The sequence below is a fragment of the Phaenicophaeus curvirostris genome, chromosome 17 (assembly GCF_032191515.1).
Source record: "Phaenicophaeus curvirostris isolate KB17595 chromosome 17, BPBGC_Pcur_1.0, whole genome shotgun sequence".
Taxonomy (NCBI): domain Eukaryota; kingdom Metazoa; phylum Chordata; class Aves; order Cuculiformes; family Cuculidae; genus Phaenicophaeus; species Phaenicophaeus curvirostris.
In genome coordinates this window covers 5,265,465-5,282,607 of record NC_091408.1, presented here as the reverse complement: position 1 = coordinate 5,282,607, position 17,143 = coordinate 5,265,465, and the positions used below count along the sequence as shown (strand labels likewise).

Below are 17,143 nucleotides of genomic sequence, written 5' to 3'. Positions count from 1 at the left end.
AGGGGGCAATGTAATCCCCTTTGATCAGTTTAATCCCTTTTCAAGAGTTATTTGTGCTCTCTTACTGTAGTGCTTGTGGAGAAGCCAACAGCTCTATGAATTGAGGTGGAGCCGCCCAGTGAGGGTTTTCAAGCTGACGTGGCGGTAAATGGAGTGAGTGAGGAGGAGGAGGAAGCAGAGCAGCCAGCTTGGGGAGGGCTGTTTGGGGATGTGGTTAATTATAGCACAGACTGTTGGTGAGCCTGCTGTGCAAACCGAGTGATGGGAGCTGCTCCTTCCACACATTCTGCCTGATTCTTGGTAAATTCAGAGCGTTTCCAAACCCCCACACCCCAGATGATCCAAGGGTTGGAGGACAGCCTGGGAGAGTTGGGATTGTTCAGCCTGGGGAAGAGAAGTCTGCAGGGAGACCTTAGAGCAGCCTCCAGTACTGAAAGGGGCTCCAGGAAAGGTAGGGAGGGGCTCTTGATCAGGGAGGGCAGGGATAGGATGAGAGGAAATGGTGTTAAGCTGAAAGAGGGGAGATTGAGATTAGATTTTAAGCAGAAATGTTTTGCTGTGAGGGTGAGGAGGCCCTGACCCAGGTTGCCCAGAGCAGTGGTGGCTGCCCCATCCCTGGAGGTGTTCAAGGCCAGGTTGGATGGGGCTTGGAGCCCCTGATCCCGTGGGAGGTGTCCGTGCCCGTGGCAGGGGGTTAAAACTGGATGGGCTTTGAGGTCCCTTCTGACCCAAACTGTTCTATAACTTCATGTGATGAGCTGTAAAACTGCTCCTTCGTTTTTCCTCTGAACAACCCAACTTGCAGCACTGAAAAGCAAGAAGTGAGCTTTAGGGATTTAGCATTTCTGATGGGTTCATCTCCCTCCGTGGAAGGGCTTTGCTCTGCTGTTGCCCGAGCGGTGCTGGTGGAGAGGATGCAGATGCCGGCTTTGTTCTTGTGCCGCCCGCGTCTCTCTCGAGAGCTGTCTCGAGCCGGCAGTGATTTGCAGGTTTGCATGGATGTGATGCTGCCCTTTCTACATAGCTCAGCTGCTGTAAGATCCTGGCTCCTTCAATCCCTCAGTGAATGCTCTGGGTTTGTTTGCTTTAGTGCAAAAGATGTAACTTGCCTTGTAGAAGTGATTCTCCTATCCTTCAACCATCTGCTTTTTCAAAACCATATTCCTTTCTTCTAACCTGAGAGTAAAAGGGGAATTACAGATGGGTTTGAGGCAGAAAACCTTCGGAGACAAAGCATCTCCGGCTTCCTTTCAATTATCTGTTTAAGTCAGTTCTTTTCAGAACAAAAAGTGTTGCTAAAATCAACTGCTTGTTTTCCCTGGAGATGTTTGCAGCCTGTCTGACCTGGCAATGTATGACAGGGTTTTCTAATTGACAAAGCAATGACCTGAAAGTGGAAATGGGACCCATTTGGTCTCTCCAAGGACAGAGCTTCCCCTCCGCTCTCTGCCCCATGTGGCATCACTGCCGTTGCTGCCTTTAGTAGTTTGGGTGCTGCTGTGGGGCTGTGGTCCCAGGGAGACGCCAAAATGGGACTTCCCAAGGTTTTCTGAGCATCTGGGCTGCAGCCCAGCACAGGGATGGCTTTGCCAGGAGGGGATGGAGGGCAGCCTGGGGAGCAGCACATCCCTGCCCACATCGACTCTTGCTGCTGGCCGGTGGGATGCTGGTGGGAGGCAGGAGGGAGCTGGTCTGACTGCTGAGGCTCGTTTTAAGGGTCACCAGAGCTCCAGTGGTGGAGCAAGGTGATATCTGCGATGATATCGCCCACTGGCTCACGGGGGCTGTGGCTCCATGGCATGCTTCTCAGCTGGAAATTTCCAAGCCCTCATGCTTTCATGGTGCAGTGCAGGGGGTATGACGGAGTTGAGGGGAAAGGCAAAGGGTGAAGAGCCTGGCGTGGCACCTCTCCTGCTTTGCTTAGCCATCCTTTCTCCCCTCCAGGTGAACTTCAACGAGCCGCTTTCCATGCTGCAGAGGCTGACGGAGGACCTGGAGTACCACGAGCTACTAGACAAAGCGGTCAAGTGCGAGAGCTCCACGGAGCAGATGTGCTTTGTTGCCGCATTCTCAGTGTCTTCCTACTCAACCACTGTCCACCGCACCGCGAAGCCATTCAACCCGCTGCTGGGGGAAACCTATGAGCTTGACCGGTTGGAGGAGTTTGGTTTCCGTTCCCTGTGTGAGCAGGTGAGCCGTGAGCTGCAGAGGGGCTCGGCGTGTCTTTCCTGTGGCTTCTTTTCAGCCAGAGCATCCCTGGACTGAAGGAGACTCCAAGTTTCCTCACGCTGAGCTGAGACAGCCAGTGGGTTGGTGTTGGCATTGGCAGAGGTTTGGTTTAGCAGGGGTGGTGGGATGGGCTGATGGTTAGACTGGATGATCTTGGAGGTCTTTTCCAACCTTACTGATTCTATGTTTCTATAAGCACCAGCAGGCACAGCCCAGGGCATTTTTCAGGAGCCAAGTGTGCCCATCCCACTGTTGCAGAGCAGGAGGTAGGGACAAGGCGGAGGAAAAGGGTCTCCTGGAAGCCTGTCGGGAGCTGGGATTGTGTCACATCTGAACACTTGGGCAGAAAAGAAGAAGCTCTTCTCACCCGAGATCCCTCGTAGCTGTGCAGTGATGCCCCCAGACTGTTTCAAGGTGTCTTTAGAGGGTGTCACAGGGTCTCATTTCTTTCTTGTTGGACTGAAAATTTCCAGTTTTAAAGCCTGGGGGCAATGTGAGAACCTCTGTCAGCCCTGGGCTGTAACACAGAGAGCATCTGGTATGCATCGGTCAAACAGCAGGGCTTGATTGGAAACCTGGAGCGCTCAGTGAGTTGTGACCTGTGAAGAAAATGGACTCTGTAATATTTAATACGCTTGGCAGATCCATCCTGGATACCTGGGGAGTGACGGGGCTATTTATCATCCCTTGGAGGCAGGACCTCGTGTTGGTGGGGGCTTTCTGCTCTGCAGGGGAGGCTGTGCCATCTCAGGGCACACCTTTCAGTGTTCAGAGGCACCAAACAAGGTCCCAAACCTCTGTCACTCTGCAGAGGGCACTGCAGGTCCAAGATCTGCAGAGCTGTCAGCGGACCACGTCGCAGAGACCCGTGGGCTTTTTTGATGGGGCACTGCATGGGACCTGGTCTTGCTGCTGATGGGGTCAGGCCATCCTGTGCTCTCTGATGCTCATGGAGACATCAGACATGTGGACAGGGCATTCTGCCTGGTCCTCATGTCCCTCCCTCCCTGGCACAGTACACATGCTTCACCCAAAATAGGAATTTTTGGACTCGATGATCTAAGAGGTCTTTTCCAACCTAGTGATTCTATGATTCTATGATAACTTGGAGCAAACCTGCTCCGTTAAAGCACTCTGGAGCTTTTGGTCCATGAGCAAAGCCTCTAAATTCCCTCCTGGAGCCACCTCAAAGGGCAGATTTTGGTGATAGCACCACTTTGTAGCAATGTGTAGCCTTGGCAATGTGTCTCACCTATGTGGGGTGGACAGGTGGACGCTGTTCCCACTGCTCTGAACTTCTGGGACGCTGCGTGTGCTGCTCAGCCCACCCACGTGCCGTACAAAGCATCAATAATCTCCTGTCTGAAATCCAGTTATCCAAATAGGATTTGCTCCTGCCGGTGAGAGTGGGATTTAACAGAGAGCTTTTTGCTCTGCTCACGTTTGTAATCCAGCAGCTTGGGGTGCTCAGCCTGTAATTACAGCAGTGCCAATAATCCCTGAGCTTGGTGCCGTGGCCATCGGGGCAGTGGTTGGCTGCTTCCCGGTGTGTGCCATGCTGGAGAACTGTGTCTCAGAGCCCTCTGCTTGGGGGATCCTGCTCCCACCTTGATTTTGGGAAGCTTTTCCTAGTAAGCATTGTCCTGTTAAAGTCATCCCCAGGATGCAGGAAGTCATATCTGCTTTTCTAGCCCGGTCTGTTGAGGCAAAGCCACAGGCAGATCTGTGCATCTCAGAACCTGGGGACCTGTGTGCCCAAGGGGTTCTGAGGCAGAGCAGTAGGAGCTGCTGATGGTAGGAGAGGTGCTGTAACTGGGTTTACTGGGAATCTGCCTGGGTTTTGGATTTTTGGGTCATGGAACAGTGTTGTCTCACAGTGACAGCTGCTCAGGTTCATGGAATCATGGAATAGTTTGGGCTGAAAGGGATCTCAAAGCCCATCCAGTTCCAGCCCCTGCCATGGGCAGGGACACCTCCCACTGCATCAGGCTGCTCAAAGCCCCATCCAACCTGGCCTTGAACACCTCCAGGGATGGGGCAGCCACCACTGCTCTGGGCAACCTGGGCCAGGGCCTCCCCACCCTCACAGCAAAACATTTCTGCCTAACATCTCATCTCAATCTCCTCTCTTCCAGCTCAAAATCATTCCCCCTTATCCTATCCCTGCACTCCCTGATCCAGAGCCCCTCCCCAGCTTTCCTGGAACCCCTTTCAGTGCTGGAAACTGCTCTAAGGTCTCCCTGCAGGCTTTTCTTCTCCAGGCTGGACCACTGCAGCTCTCTCAGCCTGCCAGTTAATTTTTTTCCAGTTGATGCTTTGCTACGGAGCTTTAGAAAATCCTGTCAGGAGCTCAGTGCACCTCCACGTGCTGCTGGGCACCTCATGGGAGGTCACCACAGTGCCCAGGAGAAGGTTGGAGTGTTCAGATCAGCACAGTGGGGTACCCTTGGGGCCAAAGCTGGTGTGGAGCTATCGTCACTTTTAGGAATCTTGCTCTGATTGCCATGTGCTCACCAGGGCGCTCTCTCTCTCTCTCTTATGGGCTGTTTCTCCTCTCCCCAGGTGAGCCACCACCCCCCAGCAGCCGCCCATCATGTCTACTCCAAGCGAGGGTGGACGTTGTGGCAGGAAATCACCATCGCCAGCAAGTTCAGGGGCAAATACCTCTCCATCATGCCGCTGGGTAGGTGACTTGCATGCTTTCTTCCCTGCAGTGCTTGTGCAATACCCCCAAGATTTAAGTAACATACATGGGCTTACGTGAATTCCACCCTGAGGGATGCAGGAGCACGAATTTGTGCCCCTGGTTGCAGACAATCCTATAATTCCAGCAGACTTTGGCCCTCAGCCCCATGGGGTGAACGTTGGGGTTGTCCTGTGCAAGGACAGGAGTTGGACTTGATGAGCCTTTTGGGTCCCTTTCAACTCAGGACACTGTATGATTCTGTAACTCGATGGAAGTCATCCCAGCTCCAAAGAGAGACTGCTTTGCTCGCTGCTAGTGCCACAGTGGATGTGCTTTGGACCTACCCTGCTTGTCCATGAAGTGCTTTCTCCTTAAATGACATTTAAAGGTTAAGCTGCTGCCTGTTCTAACCCTGTCCCTGGCAGCCAGGTGCAGTAATGCAGATGCTGCCTCCTCCCAGTGGTTTCTTCGCCTTCTGGCTGTCCCTGGGCTGTTCCCAGCACTGTGCTGGCACCTGGCTGCTTCCCTGATGCTGGAATTCCACCAGGCAGCACATTTCCCACCTGCTTTTGAAACGAGTGCTTGCAGGGAGGGCGGAGGGGCTTTTGCAGCTATCACAGCCCCATCCTGCAGCAGAGCACGGGGTGTGCAGCAAGGGCAGGGATGACTCCAGGGCTGGCCCTGGGTGAGGGCTGAGGAGCCAGCGTGGTGCTGTGCCAAGCTCGAGGCTGCTCCTCTCTCCGCAGGCGCCATCCACCTCGAGTTCCACTCCAGCGGGAATCACTACGTCTGGAGGAAAGTCACCTCCACTGTTCACAACATCATCGTGGGCAAGCTCTGGATTGACCAGGTCGGTGGCTGCGGGTCCTGCCTGGCTCCAAGCAAGGGCAGCAGGGCTGGAAGGGCATTGCCCTCCTGGGAGGGTCTGCCTGGAGTTCCTCCAGGGTCAGGAACACGTCCTTCCCAGGAAGGGATGGGGAAAGGCTTCTTGGAGCTTCTCATGGCTCTTCCCCAAACCAGCAGGTCCATGGTGCAGGGTGGGATGGATTCTCCCTGTGGCTGGTAGGGGCATTGGGTACAGTGGCTGCAGCCAGGAGCGATGCTGCCGCGGGCAGTGATTTTGTACCTGCACTAACACCTGATTTGTCTCCTCGCAAAGTCTCTCACTCGCTGTGGTTCTGTCTTTCATCCAGTCCGGTGAAATAGAGATTGTAAACCATAAGTCAAAAGATAAATGCCAGCTGAAATTTACCCCCTACAGCTACTTCTCCAGAGACGTCCCCCGAAAGGTATGTGTCTGGGTGGCTTCTGGCTCCTTTGGGCTTTCCTCTTTCTTGTATGGGGTGGGACCTGGCTCTTCCCTCTGAGCTGAGCCAGAATGAGCTCCAGCATGGGGCCAAGCAGCTGAGCTGGTTACCAGGGAGGGCTGGGGGGGACCAGCTGTGTCCAAACAGAGCCTGGTTTTTGTCTCTCTGTGTGCCAGAGCTGGCCACTGGGACTTGGGAACGGTTTGATGGGCTGGAAACCCACTTACGTGGTCAGGATGGGTCTGCGCTCCCACTGTGTTGGGCGCAGCTGATGTCTGAGGACACGCAGCGCCAGGTCTAGCTCCTGCTGGGACACCTGGAGGGTGTCTTGCCCTGCTCTGCCTGTCCCACTCCTCTGGGCACTTCCCAAACCCCAGCAAATCCATCTCTTTCTGCCAGGTGACAGGGGTGGTGAGCGACGCTGATGGTAAAGCCCACTACGTCATGTCCGGCACGTGGGATGAGAAGATGGAATGCTCCAAGATAGTCCATAGTAGTCACGGCAGCACCAGCACGGAGGGCAAGCAGAAAACTGTCTACCAGACGCTGTCCCCAAAGGTCCTGTGGAAGAAGTACCCCCTCCCGTGAGTCCCCTCTCGCCGTGGGGTGCTGTGCCCGGGGTGCAGCAGCTGGACGGGGATCTGTGGTGTCGCCCTTGAATCCCACGGGATGGAGCAGGCTCCTATGAACGTGTAGACACAGGATGGGGACCAGGATTTGGGTGGCTGTGTGGGTTTTGACAGGGTGTGTGCACCCAACGGGAGGGGAGAGCAGGTCCCTGCTTGGTGGGTGGCTTTGGGGGACCCTTGCAGGTAGGTTTTGGGTAGCTGAGGGTACTGGTTAGGCTTTTGGGGCTGCTGTGCCTTGCTGGTGAGTCCTGGCCAGCCTATGCCACTGGTTGCTGAAGCCCTGAAGCCCTCTGGAGACCAGTCTCCTCTCAGCACTGACCACAGTGAGTTTGATCTCCCAATTTCCAGTCCTTGGAAGCATCCATGGCTGGTTCCTGCTTTGGAGATGCTCTCTTGGAGTGGTCTTTTGCGGAAAGTGTCCTCTGCCTGATGCCACCAGTTCCACAGCTCCTGGGTGAAGCTGTTCCGTGTCTTGGCTGTGCGATGCAGCACTCAGAGTTCATAGATTTGGCCTTTAGCTTCCTTACGCAGAGCCAACCAAGGAGTGGGTCTCTGTTCCCCTCTAAGACCCGTTGAGGTGTCATTGTCATCTCCACGTAGAGGTGGGAGGCAGGGCTTCCCACAGGACCCCTGCTCCTCTGGTTTGGGGCAGCTGGAGCAGCATCAGCGAGGGCTGGGGCGAGATGCGAGGCTGTGAAGGGATGGGGAGCTGTGTTCAAGGTGGGCACCACCTCCACAGTCCTGATCAGGGCTCTCCATCCGCAGGGTGAACGCCGAGAACATGTATTTCTTCTCTGACCTGGCCCTCACCCTCAACGAGCCCGAGGAGCGAGTGGCACCCACCGACAGCAGGCTGAGACCCGACCAGCGCCTCATGGAGAGCGGCCTCTGGGATGAAGCCAACGTGGAGAAGCAGCGGCTGGAGGAGAAGCAGCGAGCCGTGCGCCGCAGGCGGGAGGCTGAGGCCGTGGAAGCCCTGGAGGAAGGTAGGATGCTTTGGGGAGCTGGTGGCAGGGACCGGCTGTGCCTTGCTGCGAAAGAGGGATGTGGCGAAGAAACCGTGCTGGGTTTGGGGGCTGAGGGAAGGGCGAGGGAAAGGTTGTGGATGTTATCAGCCTTCATTTCAGTAAAGGCTTTGACACCATTTCCCATAGCATTCTCCTAGAGAAGCTGGTGGCCCGTAGCTCAGACGTGTGCTCTTCGCTGGGTAAAAATCTCACTGGAGAGTTGCGGTGAATGGAGCTGAATCCAGCTGGCAGCCAGTCACAAGCGGTGTCCCCAGGGCAGTGGTGGAGTCTCCTTCCTTAGAGGGGTTCAAAACGCATGTGGCCGTGGCACTTGGGAACATGGTTTAGCAGGCACGGTGGAGTTGGGCTGACAATTAGACTGGATGAGCTTGGAGGTCTTCTCCAAGCTTAATGATTCTGTGATTCCATGTCCCCGTGGCTACTTGGGCGGCTGGGCAGGTGTGGGAAGAGCATCTCTCACTCTGTGTTTCTTCTGGCCAGGCAAGGACTACGAGGGCTACATCCCACTGTGGTTCGAGCGCAAGGTGGATGCCGTGACGGGGGAGCTCATCTGCGTCTACAAGGGTGGCTACTGGGAGGCCAAAGAGAAGCAGGACTGGAGTTTGTGCCCTGACATCTTCTGAGCTGCTCCACTGGCGCTGGGTGGCCACATGTTGGCTCCCCAGATGGACAGACGGACAGTGAGGACAGGTGGGCAGCGCCCTGCCGGCAGTGACCATGCGAATCCAGAGTCAATACATGCCGAAATTTGAAACACAAATCTAAACAGGGAATCCAAACCTATTTTTTTACGCACTAAGAAATAGCATCCTTTTTTTTTTAACAACAGCTTTTTCAGCAAGTGGATCGGTTCATTTGTAGCCCAGCGTATTTATTGCTGTCAGGAGTTGCTGCCTCTTATCGTTCAACGCCTCGGCTTGATCAGCTGAGACGTCGACTTCCAAAGATGCTCGCGTTGTGGGGATGCTGTGCACTCGTGTGAGCTCTTCCCTTCAACGTCATTTTTTTTCCCTCCCCCATTTGCGTGTGGACTTCACGGAATTATTTTTTTAAGAAAAGATCAGGTTCCTCCAAAGACAAAGCCGACCCGCTCGGCATCCTGCTTGGAAAGCTTCCTCTGGGGGCCACGGCACTCGATCCCAGAGGCTCTTGGCAGTTCCTGCCTTGCCCAGTCATCCCAGTAACACCAATTAGGATCTCCTAGCTGGCAAGTTTTTCTTTTTTGACCTTGTTTTTGGCTTTTGAAGCAGCGTTTGAGCAGACTCCACGTGGTTGCCGTGTTCAGCCAAGGCTTGGGGCTGTCCTTAACATGGTGCTTTGGGAGAGTGATTTGAGTGAGGTTTGGGATGGTTGGGTTGGTTTGGGGGAAATAGCCTCGCTGAGGTCAGGAACACCTGGCAGACACAATGAAGAGGTTTGTAGGCCAGCAATGCTCCAGGGTCCACGTGCCGGCTCCCTCCTGTTCCGTCTTGCTGCAGCTCAGGGGCTGGTGGAGCCTGGACCTTGGTGCTGGGTCTGTGGGCAGCGTCTCCTGCTGAGCTCTGCCTGCTCCTGGTGGAGGGGTGGGAAGAGATGCCACGGTACTGATCGGTTGGAGCCTCCCTGGGATGCAGCCTCAGTGCTGGGTCTCCCATCCCTGTGTCTTCCCCATGGGTCTGGTCTGCAGTCTCCAGCTGAGCCTGGAGGGCACTTGGTGCCCGGCTCTGTTCCTTCTCCTCATGGTCTCTCCCAGGAGCAGTTTGAGGTCGCTAAAGCAGCCTGAGCACGGAGCTGAGGGAAGCCCTTCTCACCCCTCCTGCATGCCACTGCTTCACTGCAGTCCTGGGTGCACCAGGAGAAGTGGAGCGAGCCCTGCTGATGATCGGCACGGACCAGGAGCAAGCGGTGCCACAGGTCCCTCTGGTTCCCAGCGCCGGAGGGGAAGACGGGGGTGGCAGGACCCCAGAGATGGGATCTGCTGGGCCAGAGAGCTATCAGGGAGAACTGGACACCCACCTTTGCCCACTCAGATCTTGTTTTTGATGTCTTCTTCTCTGGATCTCCATCATATCGTAAGGAACGTAATCGTAAGCCCTCCTGGGCTCCTCTGGCCAGACTGTCACCTCCACCTTGGAAGATAATTAGCAATAATGAACTTTGAGGCAATGGTAACTGGAAACCCCGGGCTGCACATGGGACATTTATGCAGTTGGGTTCCTCAGCCACCAGATGGCTTCTCTTCCAGCACTTCCGTGCCCGTTGTCCCCAGCAAACCCACCTGTACATATCCATGGACTTTGTGCAGCGTAACGTAGTGAGCAGCTATCGGAGCGGCACCACCGCCCGTTTCAATGCACCCTCTAATCTTATTTATTTGCTTCTAATTTATATCTATATAAAAATATATATAAAATTATTTTGCTTAAATTTCTATGGTACAGAATAGAGGAAAAATCATGAAGACAGGAGCATCTGTCTGAGTTTTTGTAGCACGAGTATGACTTCCCTAGGCTTGTCCCAAAGGCGGGGGTGATGGGAATGGAGTTGTTCCCAAAGGAGAGCAGCAGCGTTTTGCTCCAAAGCTGGATGCGACCATGTTCTAAACGTGTTACAAACGTGTTCCCGTCTCAAAATGATGATTTGAAGGTTGAAGTAGTGCTCGGTATTTGGGAGCAGGATGCTCCGAGCTGCTTCCCAGGTGTTACAGCAGCCAGGCTGGCATGGTTGCTCCTTCCAGAGCCTCCCAGGGGTTTGCCCATAAAGCTGGTGGAGCTCTTGAGTGTTCCAAACGTCTGCATGAGCTGTGGGATGCAGGACGTGATGGGTTGGAGATGGGATTTCACCTCACTGGGAGAGCAGAGGATGCTCTGCACTAAAACCTTCGTGGCGCTGGCTTGGTTTGTGGTGCCCACCAGAGTTTTCCGGGGTTATTGTCCCACTCACAGTTGGAATTGGTGTGGTCAGGTGGGCTGGGAATTGAGCCCTTCCAAATGCCTTATTTTCCTTTGTCAATGCAAGTGTTGGAGAGGTGGGAAACCCCTGCACAAACCACAATCCAAGTGTTCCTGTGGTGCTGGAGAGTGTGGAGCGAGGCGTTGCTCAGTGACGGTGGCACTGAGCGTCCTGCTGGGCTTTGGCACCCCAAGAAATACCCCGGTCACAGCATCCATCTGGGAATGGCCATCGCGGACCCCACACAGCTCAGCAGAGCTGGCAGGACCGCGAGTAGCATCCCCCCCACCCAGGGTTCCACTGGATTTTAGGCTGATTTTAACAACTCCTGTATCTTCCAGAGGTCACCTAGCTCTTCACCTGAGCACCATCTCCTGGTCTTTCTGTCCCCCCTGCCCAGGATTTTAATGTCATTCCACTGTAAATGCTGTCGAATGTATTTCTTTTGGAACAGTTTATTGTGAGTGATCCCTCTCCCACGCTGTAATAAAAACTTGGATTCGGGAGTTTTACAAACCACAGTGCGGACGTTGTCATTCAGTCCTCAAGGCTGCAGCTGGGGGGTCTTGGAGGAACCCTGAGGTGGGTGAGCACGGGGACCTGGGTATGTGAGGGAGGATGAGGTGGCCTAGGAAAGGTTCTGCAAGGGAGAAGGTTGCCCAGAGGTGGAGAGGGTGGCCCAGGGAATGTTTTCCAAGGGAGGAGGTTGTCCAGAGAAGGAGGTGATTACCCAGAGGAGGAGATCCAGGGAAGAGATTGTTGAGGGAATGAGGGACATGGAGGAGGGTTTCCCATGGAAGGAAGTGGTCCAGGGAAGGTGGGTCAAAGAGAGAGGAGGCCCAGGGAGGGAAGGGGATAGCACAGCAGGGGTTGTCGAAGGCAGGAGATGTCCAAGGGAAGGTTGCCCAGGAGAGCAAGGACATGAGGGATGGCCAGAGGTTGGTGCCAAGGTAAGGAGGTTTTGCAGGGGAGATGGCTCAGAGTAGGAGGAGAACCAGGACATGGGGTTGCCAGGGAGGAGGTGTCCCAGTGGAGGTTGTCTAAGGAAAAAGATGCTTGGCAAGGGAAGGTGGAAGAGGAGAGGTGGACCATAGGAAGGTGCCGAGGGAAGGTGTTTCTGTGGGGATGGTGGGAAGGGGATGCAGGGGGTGCTGTGTGGGGCAGGAGGTGGCTAAGAGGCGGTGGCCCAGGCGAGGTGGAGGAAGCTCTAGGATGGGGCTGTAGAGGCCACAGGGAAGCCTCAGGTGGGCTGAGACTGGCTGCCTGCTGCGTGTTGCCAGGTGATGGATGCACACAGCAGTGCCTGTCCTGCCATCTGTCCTGCTGGCTAGCTGTCCTGGATTCCCGACGGATTGCCTGTCCAGCCCAGCTTGGCCAGGTGAGCACAGGGGTGGAGGACACCAGCACCGCTTGGTGTCCTGCCTGGGGACATGGAGGAGCCTCCTGCCTGGTGCCCACGGTGTCGGGGTGAGGGCCTGGCAGCTCCATGCTGGCAGCTTGGCTTTAATGATGGGCAAACCTCAGTGCCCCCCAAATCTGCCCCCTCAGCCCCAGCCTCACCCAAGCAAGAGGTGCAGAGCTCCACTGCAGAGCATGCCTGGTGGGAATGGCCCTGCAGCAGGGTCAGGACACCAGGGGGTTGTCTCTCACCTAGAGACCCTGAGCAGATCCCATCACCACCATAAATCTGTGTGTCACAGGATTAGAGATGCTCGGATCATTTGTTGAAGGCTGAGGGATCGGCTCGTGAGAGCCGTCGTCTGAGTTTGCCTGGATGAAGCACAGGGTCCCTCCTCTTCCTTCTCTGCAGATGCTCTGCTCTCTTCAGTCTCCACTCTCCTACCCTGGGATGTAGCCCATGGAGTGACACCTTCCACTGGATCAGGTTGATCAAAGCCCTGTCCAACCTGGCCTTGAACACCTCCAGGGATGGGGCAGCCACCGCTTCTCGGGGCAACCTGAGCTAGTGCCTCCTCAGCCTCACAGGAAAACATTTCTTTCTACAATCTCATCACAATCTGAAATGGAGATGAAATGGGGATGAAATGGGGAACAGCAGCATCCTCTGCAGGAAGATCTTGAGATAACTCTTGAGCATTCTCTGTCTTCCAGACAGAAAGCAAAGGGCCTGCGAAGGTGGCCCAGGCAGATCCTCAAGGCAAGACTCTTCCTGGGAGCCCCTGCATGGTGTTGCTCACCAGATCAGGGACATCCCATTCTATGATTCTAATGACAAGCAGGCTCGTGTGTTCCTGCCTCCCAGACTGCAGCTGTGCAGCCAGAATGAGGTGTAGGTGCTGTGGCAAAGTCCAAGTGGACATCTTGCTGGATGGGTGAAAGGCAAGGTGCTCCTGCTGGGGAGGTGGCTTTGGTCTGTGTGTGTCTCCAGCATCACCAGTAAATAACAGTGTTGCTCTCCAGCAACGTGGAGTTTACTTGCAAGAAAGAGATTGTTTACCAGAGGAAGGAAATAACATATGTCAGAGCTGACACCTACTGATGCAGAGGGAAATGATGAATCCCTTTAAAATGCTCAGTAATTCCCTTTATTCCCACATTGCAGGTCACAGCCCACTCATTTGTTACCAGAGCTGTTCAGTCTGCAGGAGAGTGACTTATCATGAAGATACAAGTGTGTTGAGGGTTGTCCCGTGGGCCGATCGTGGAATTATATGAGGGTGGGGAGGCCCTGGCCCAGGCTGCCCAGAGCAGTGGTGGCTGCCCCATCCCTGGAGGGGTTTAAGGCCAGGTTGGATGGGGCTTGGAGCCCCTGATCCAGTGGGAGGTGTACCTGCACAAGGCAGGGGGTTGGAACTGGATGGGCTTTAATGTCCCTTTTGACTCAAATCATTCCATGATTTTGTGACACCCCTCCAAGTGCAGGTGCTCACACTTCCAAGATCCTTAAATAGTTGCTTAATTTTGCACCCAGTTTTCCTGGGCTGGAGGAGCCGTGCAGTGATCCTGAGCTGGGAGGAACTGCTAGGAGCAGTGGTGACATGCCCCAGCCTGGTCTCCAACTTGACAGTAACCCTGAGGCTCTTTCCCTGGCTTTTGGGGCTAAATACACTAATGAGGATGAGATGTGCTCATTCTAGGATGGTAGAGCAAGAAAAGGGAGCTGTGCTTGTCTGCTTCCCTGTGCAAGTGTTTTGGTTGAGACATTAATGTTGACATATGTGTAATGCAGATGTAATGAGACTGAAAATGGAAACTTAGTGTGACTGGGCATAGCGTGATGTAATGAGACTGAGTTTTGTGATGAGAGGCAAAAAGCGGAGTGTGTGATGGGTTGTTAATAGATATCATAGAATCATAGAATCACCAAGTTGGAAAAGACCCATCGGATCATCGAGTCCAACCATTCCTATCAAATACTAAACCATGTGTGGCATGCGTTGCAGAAACCAAGACCTTGGTTGAAATGTAGAGTGAAAAACTACAGCAAAATTATATTCTTGGGGTTTGGTTTTTTTCACTGTTTTGGAGTGTTTCTCTGCAAGACTGTGCTGGACTCTGTTTCCCCTGGCAGCCAAGGTTATCCTACTAAAGGCGTTACCCCAGTCAATGGATTTGGGTGTGAAAAGCCAAAAATCATGAGAAGAAAAAATTCTGAAGACACAGACATTAGGGAACAGAGAGAGATATCTGTGCAGAAGACCCTGCGTGGTCTTCTAGGGGGGATCTCAGGAGGGTTAGGGAATAGGATTTCAACTGGTGCTGTTAGAAACCATAAACCCTGCTGCTTCAGGACTGGTTCAGCTCAGGTTAACCAGCCTGTGGCAGCACACTCCATCTTCTGGGCTTACTGCTACAGATCCTGAGCAGACAGCAGCGATCCTACAGCTATATTTACATGTATGAACTTTCTACTCAGCTACATTGCTTCTGCTAAGTGGGCTCCAGCTCTTCTTTCACCTTTCCAGTGGTCTAAGGATGCCCTGAGCTCCCTCTGTTAATCCTTCCAGGGAACATTTAGCAGAGATGCAGGGATGTTTGCTGCAGGGCTCCTGCTTCGCAAGGATGCACACGCTTCTGGTAGTTCTGTTTGTTTTCTCTCCCATTCCCTGTCATTTAGATTGCCTGGGAAGTGACTTACAGGGGTATAAAATGTTCCTCTAATATAGACTATATATGTTTATAATTTGCCTGGCAATTCTAAAATCTCCTATAATGATGTGGCCTTTCCAAGGGGTGTAAATCAAAGCTCTGTCTCACAGCCTTTTCCCCTCTAAGAAACAGAGGCAGCAGCAAAGAGAAAATCCTCTGTTTCTACAGCCAAAACCCGTTAAGTATCTTTCAATGTTATCATTACTTCGCAAATGCTTGCTCTGTCTCTGGGGTGTGTGAGCCAGCAGGTGGATAACTGTGCATGTAAGGGAGGGATTGCACTAAATTTTTTCATTCTTAGGGCTGGGGGGTGTTGATGGTTTTGGAGTGTTTCTCTGCGAGACTGTGCTAGACTCTGTTTCCCTTGGCAGCCAAGTTTATCTTGCTAAAGGTGTTACCCCATAAATTCCTGTCTCTAAATCAGCCGCTGCCTGTGGAACTCCAGTTATTGTCACCTGGAAACTGCACCTCGCTGCCAGCCAAAGGGACAAAATAGGAATAGAGGAAGGATTCTGTGGTTCTATGAAGGACAATATGCAGTCCCTCTACCTGTCTGCATCGGTGCCGGCGCTGAAATACACCCTCCATCCCCATCCCAAAGACTCTTCAGGACTGGGAGTGAGACACAACATCCTAGAAATGCGTAAGCTCCTCGAAATGGTGATGTATGACATGCAATTTGGAAAGAAATGCTGATTTGTAGCTGAACACGTTGTTCAAAAGATATACAAAAATAGCAGCCAAAGATGCTGAGTACTCTTGGTAGGAATACAGGGTGATGGGCTGTGTTGGGAGGCGCTTGTGCCAAGCAAAGGATGCGTGGTCTGAAATATAGAAGTAGTATCGAGGCTGAGCAGATGCATTAAGGTTACGAGTCAAAGCATGTGCTAAGAACAGCATGGAGACCCCAGGGTGATATGAAAAGGACTTCCTGCAAGCTAGAAACATAGATTGTAAAGCCAGAGGTAGCTGAATAGGAACAAATTGCAGATATGAATGGCTTGGCTGAGGTATCAAAAGGCTGAAGTCCTCCTCAGCTGAGCCCGCGGCTGAACTGGCACCACTGGCTGCCTGGAGGTGCTGGACCTGGCCAGGACTGGCCTGAGATGAAAGAAAGGGTGCAAGGCACTGAGGAAGGTGAGCAAAACCGTTTGCAAGTCTGAACTTGAAGGCTGGAGAGCTGGCGATGGGAGAGTCCGACCTGTCCAAAGACGAGGGCTCACAAGCTGCTGTCTGTGACGTGATTAATGCAGCTCGGTCTCATCCAGCATCCTTCAGCAGAAGCTTTAGTCTCAAAGGGTCAGAGCATCCACGCAGAGCATCCAGGAGATTGGAAGGAAGGGGATTGGCTGGTCTGCGGTCACCTCCCGGGCACCTGAACTGAGATAAAGGGCTCAGGAGGATCACCAGCCACCCCTTGGAATGGAGGATGAGGGTACTTAATTGTATATATTGCGTATATATGCCTCCTGCTCAGTAATTATCCTGATTCTTTAGCCGTGCTGGTTAATCAGAGCCATTTGGGGCTGTGGTAAGGTCTCCCATAATTTGTATGAATTACAGGTAGTGGCTAATTGAAGGTGTATTTACTTTATGCTGATACAGTCCGGTGCTCTTGCTGCTTTCAGGGGTGGCAGTTAATTTTAGTCACATTTGATTGTAGCGCTTTCCTGGGAAGTGCCAGGTAAGCAGACAATTTCTGCTTATGATGAGAAATACCCACAGCTCCCCGTCAGAGTTGACTAAACAAAAATGTACCTATCTTATGTTAATTAACTAATTCCCACTCTTCCTGGGCAATACCAGTTAATCAGCTATATTCCTTTCATTATCAAGACCAACTCCAGGCAATCAATAGGGAGCGTGAAGCATGGTGATTTTGTGGAAGCACATTTACCATCTGCTGATTAATTCCTACTATTCTGAGACACTGCCAGCCTGTAAAAAACTTTTTTTTTCCTTCTGGTTAGTTATTAGGGTCATACAGTACCACGGTGTGCAGTAGTGCTGAACTAAGGGAGTGTTTGCTGTGTGCTGTCTAATTCCAGTAATTTCTGTAAGATGCTAATTAATCAGCAGCATTTTATTGCCTGTGCTGTCTCTCACTATATCTGGGGCTTTGGGGATGCTCAGGACGAGCTATAGCTGTTCACTTGTTGTCATAGAATCATAGGTGTTTAAAAGACGGGTGGATGAGGTGCTCAGGGACATGGTTTAGTGATT

The 17,143-nt window shown here is 53.0% G+C and overlaps 1 protein-coding gene across 4 annotated transcripts in view; it reads left to right on the top strand.

Moving 5' to 3' along the window:
* Positions 1 to 17,143, top strand: part of OSBP2 (oxysterol binding protein 2) — a 348,826-nt gene that overhangs the window by 57,575 nt on the left and 274,108 nt on the right. For all 4 annotated transcript variants that reach the window (XM_069871030.1, XM_069871029.1, XM_069871031.1 and 1 more), the window contains 7 exons: positions 1,945 to 2,190; positions 4,792 to 4,912; positions 5,662 to 5,765; positions 6,109 to 6,204; positions 6,622 to 6,806; positions 7,617 to 7,837; positions 8,360 to 9,459. In XM_069871030.1, the coding sequence (XP_069727131.1) occupies positions 1,945 to 2,190; positions 4,792 to 4,912; positions 5,662 to 5,765; positions 6,109 to 6,204; positions 6,622 to 6,806; positions 7,617 to 7,837; positions 8,360 to 8,502 (1,116 nt within the window). In that variant the 3' untranslated portion in view covers positions 8,503 to 9,459. The remainder of the gene's footprint in view (positions 1 to 1,944; positions 2,191 to 4,791; positions 4,913 to 5,661; positions 5,766 to 6,108; positions 6,205 to 6,621; positions 6,807 to 7,616; positions 7,838 to 8,359; positions 9,460 to 17,143) is intronic.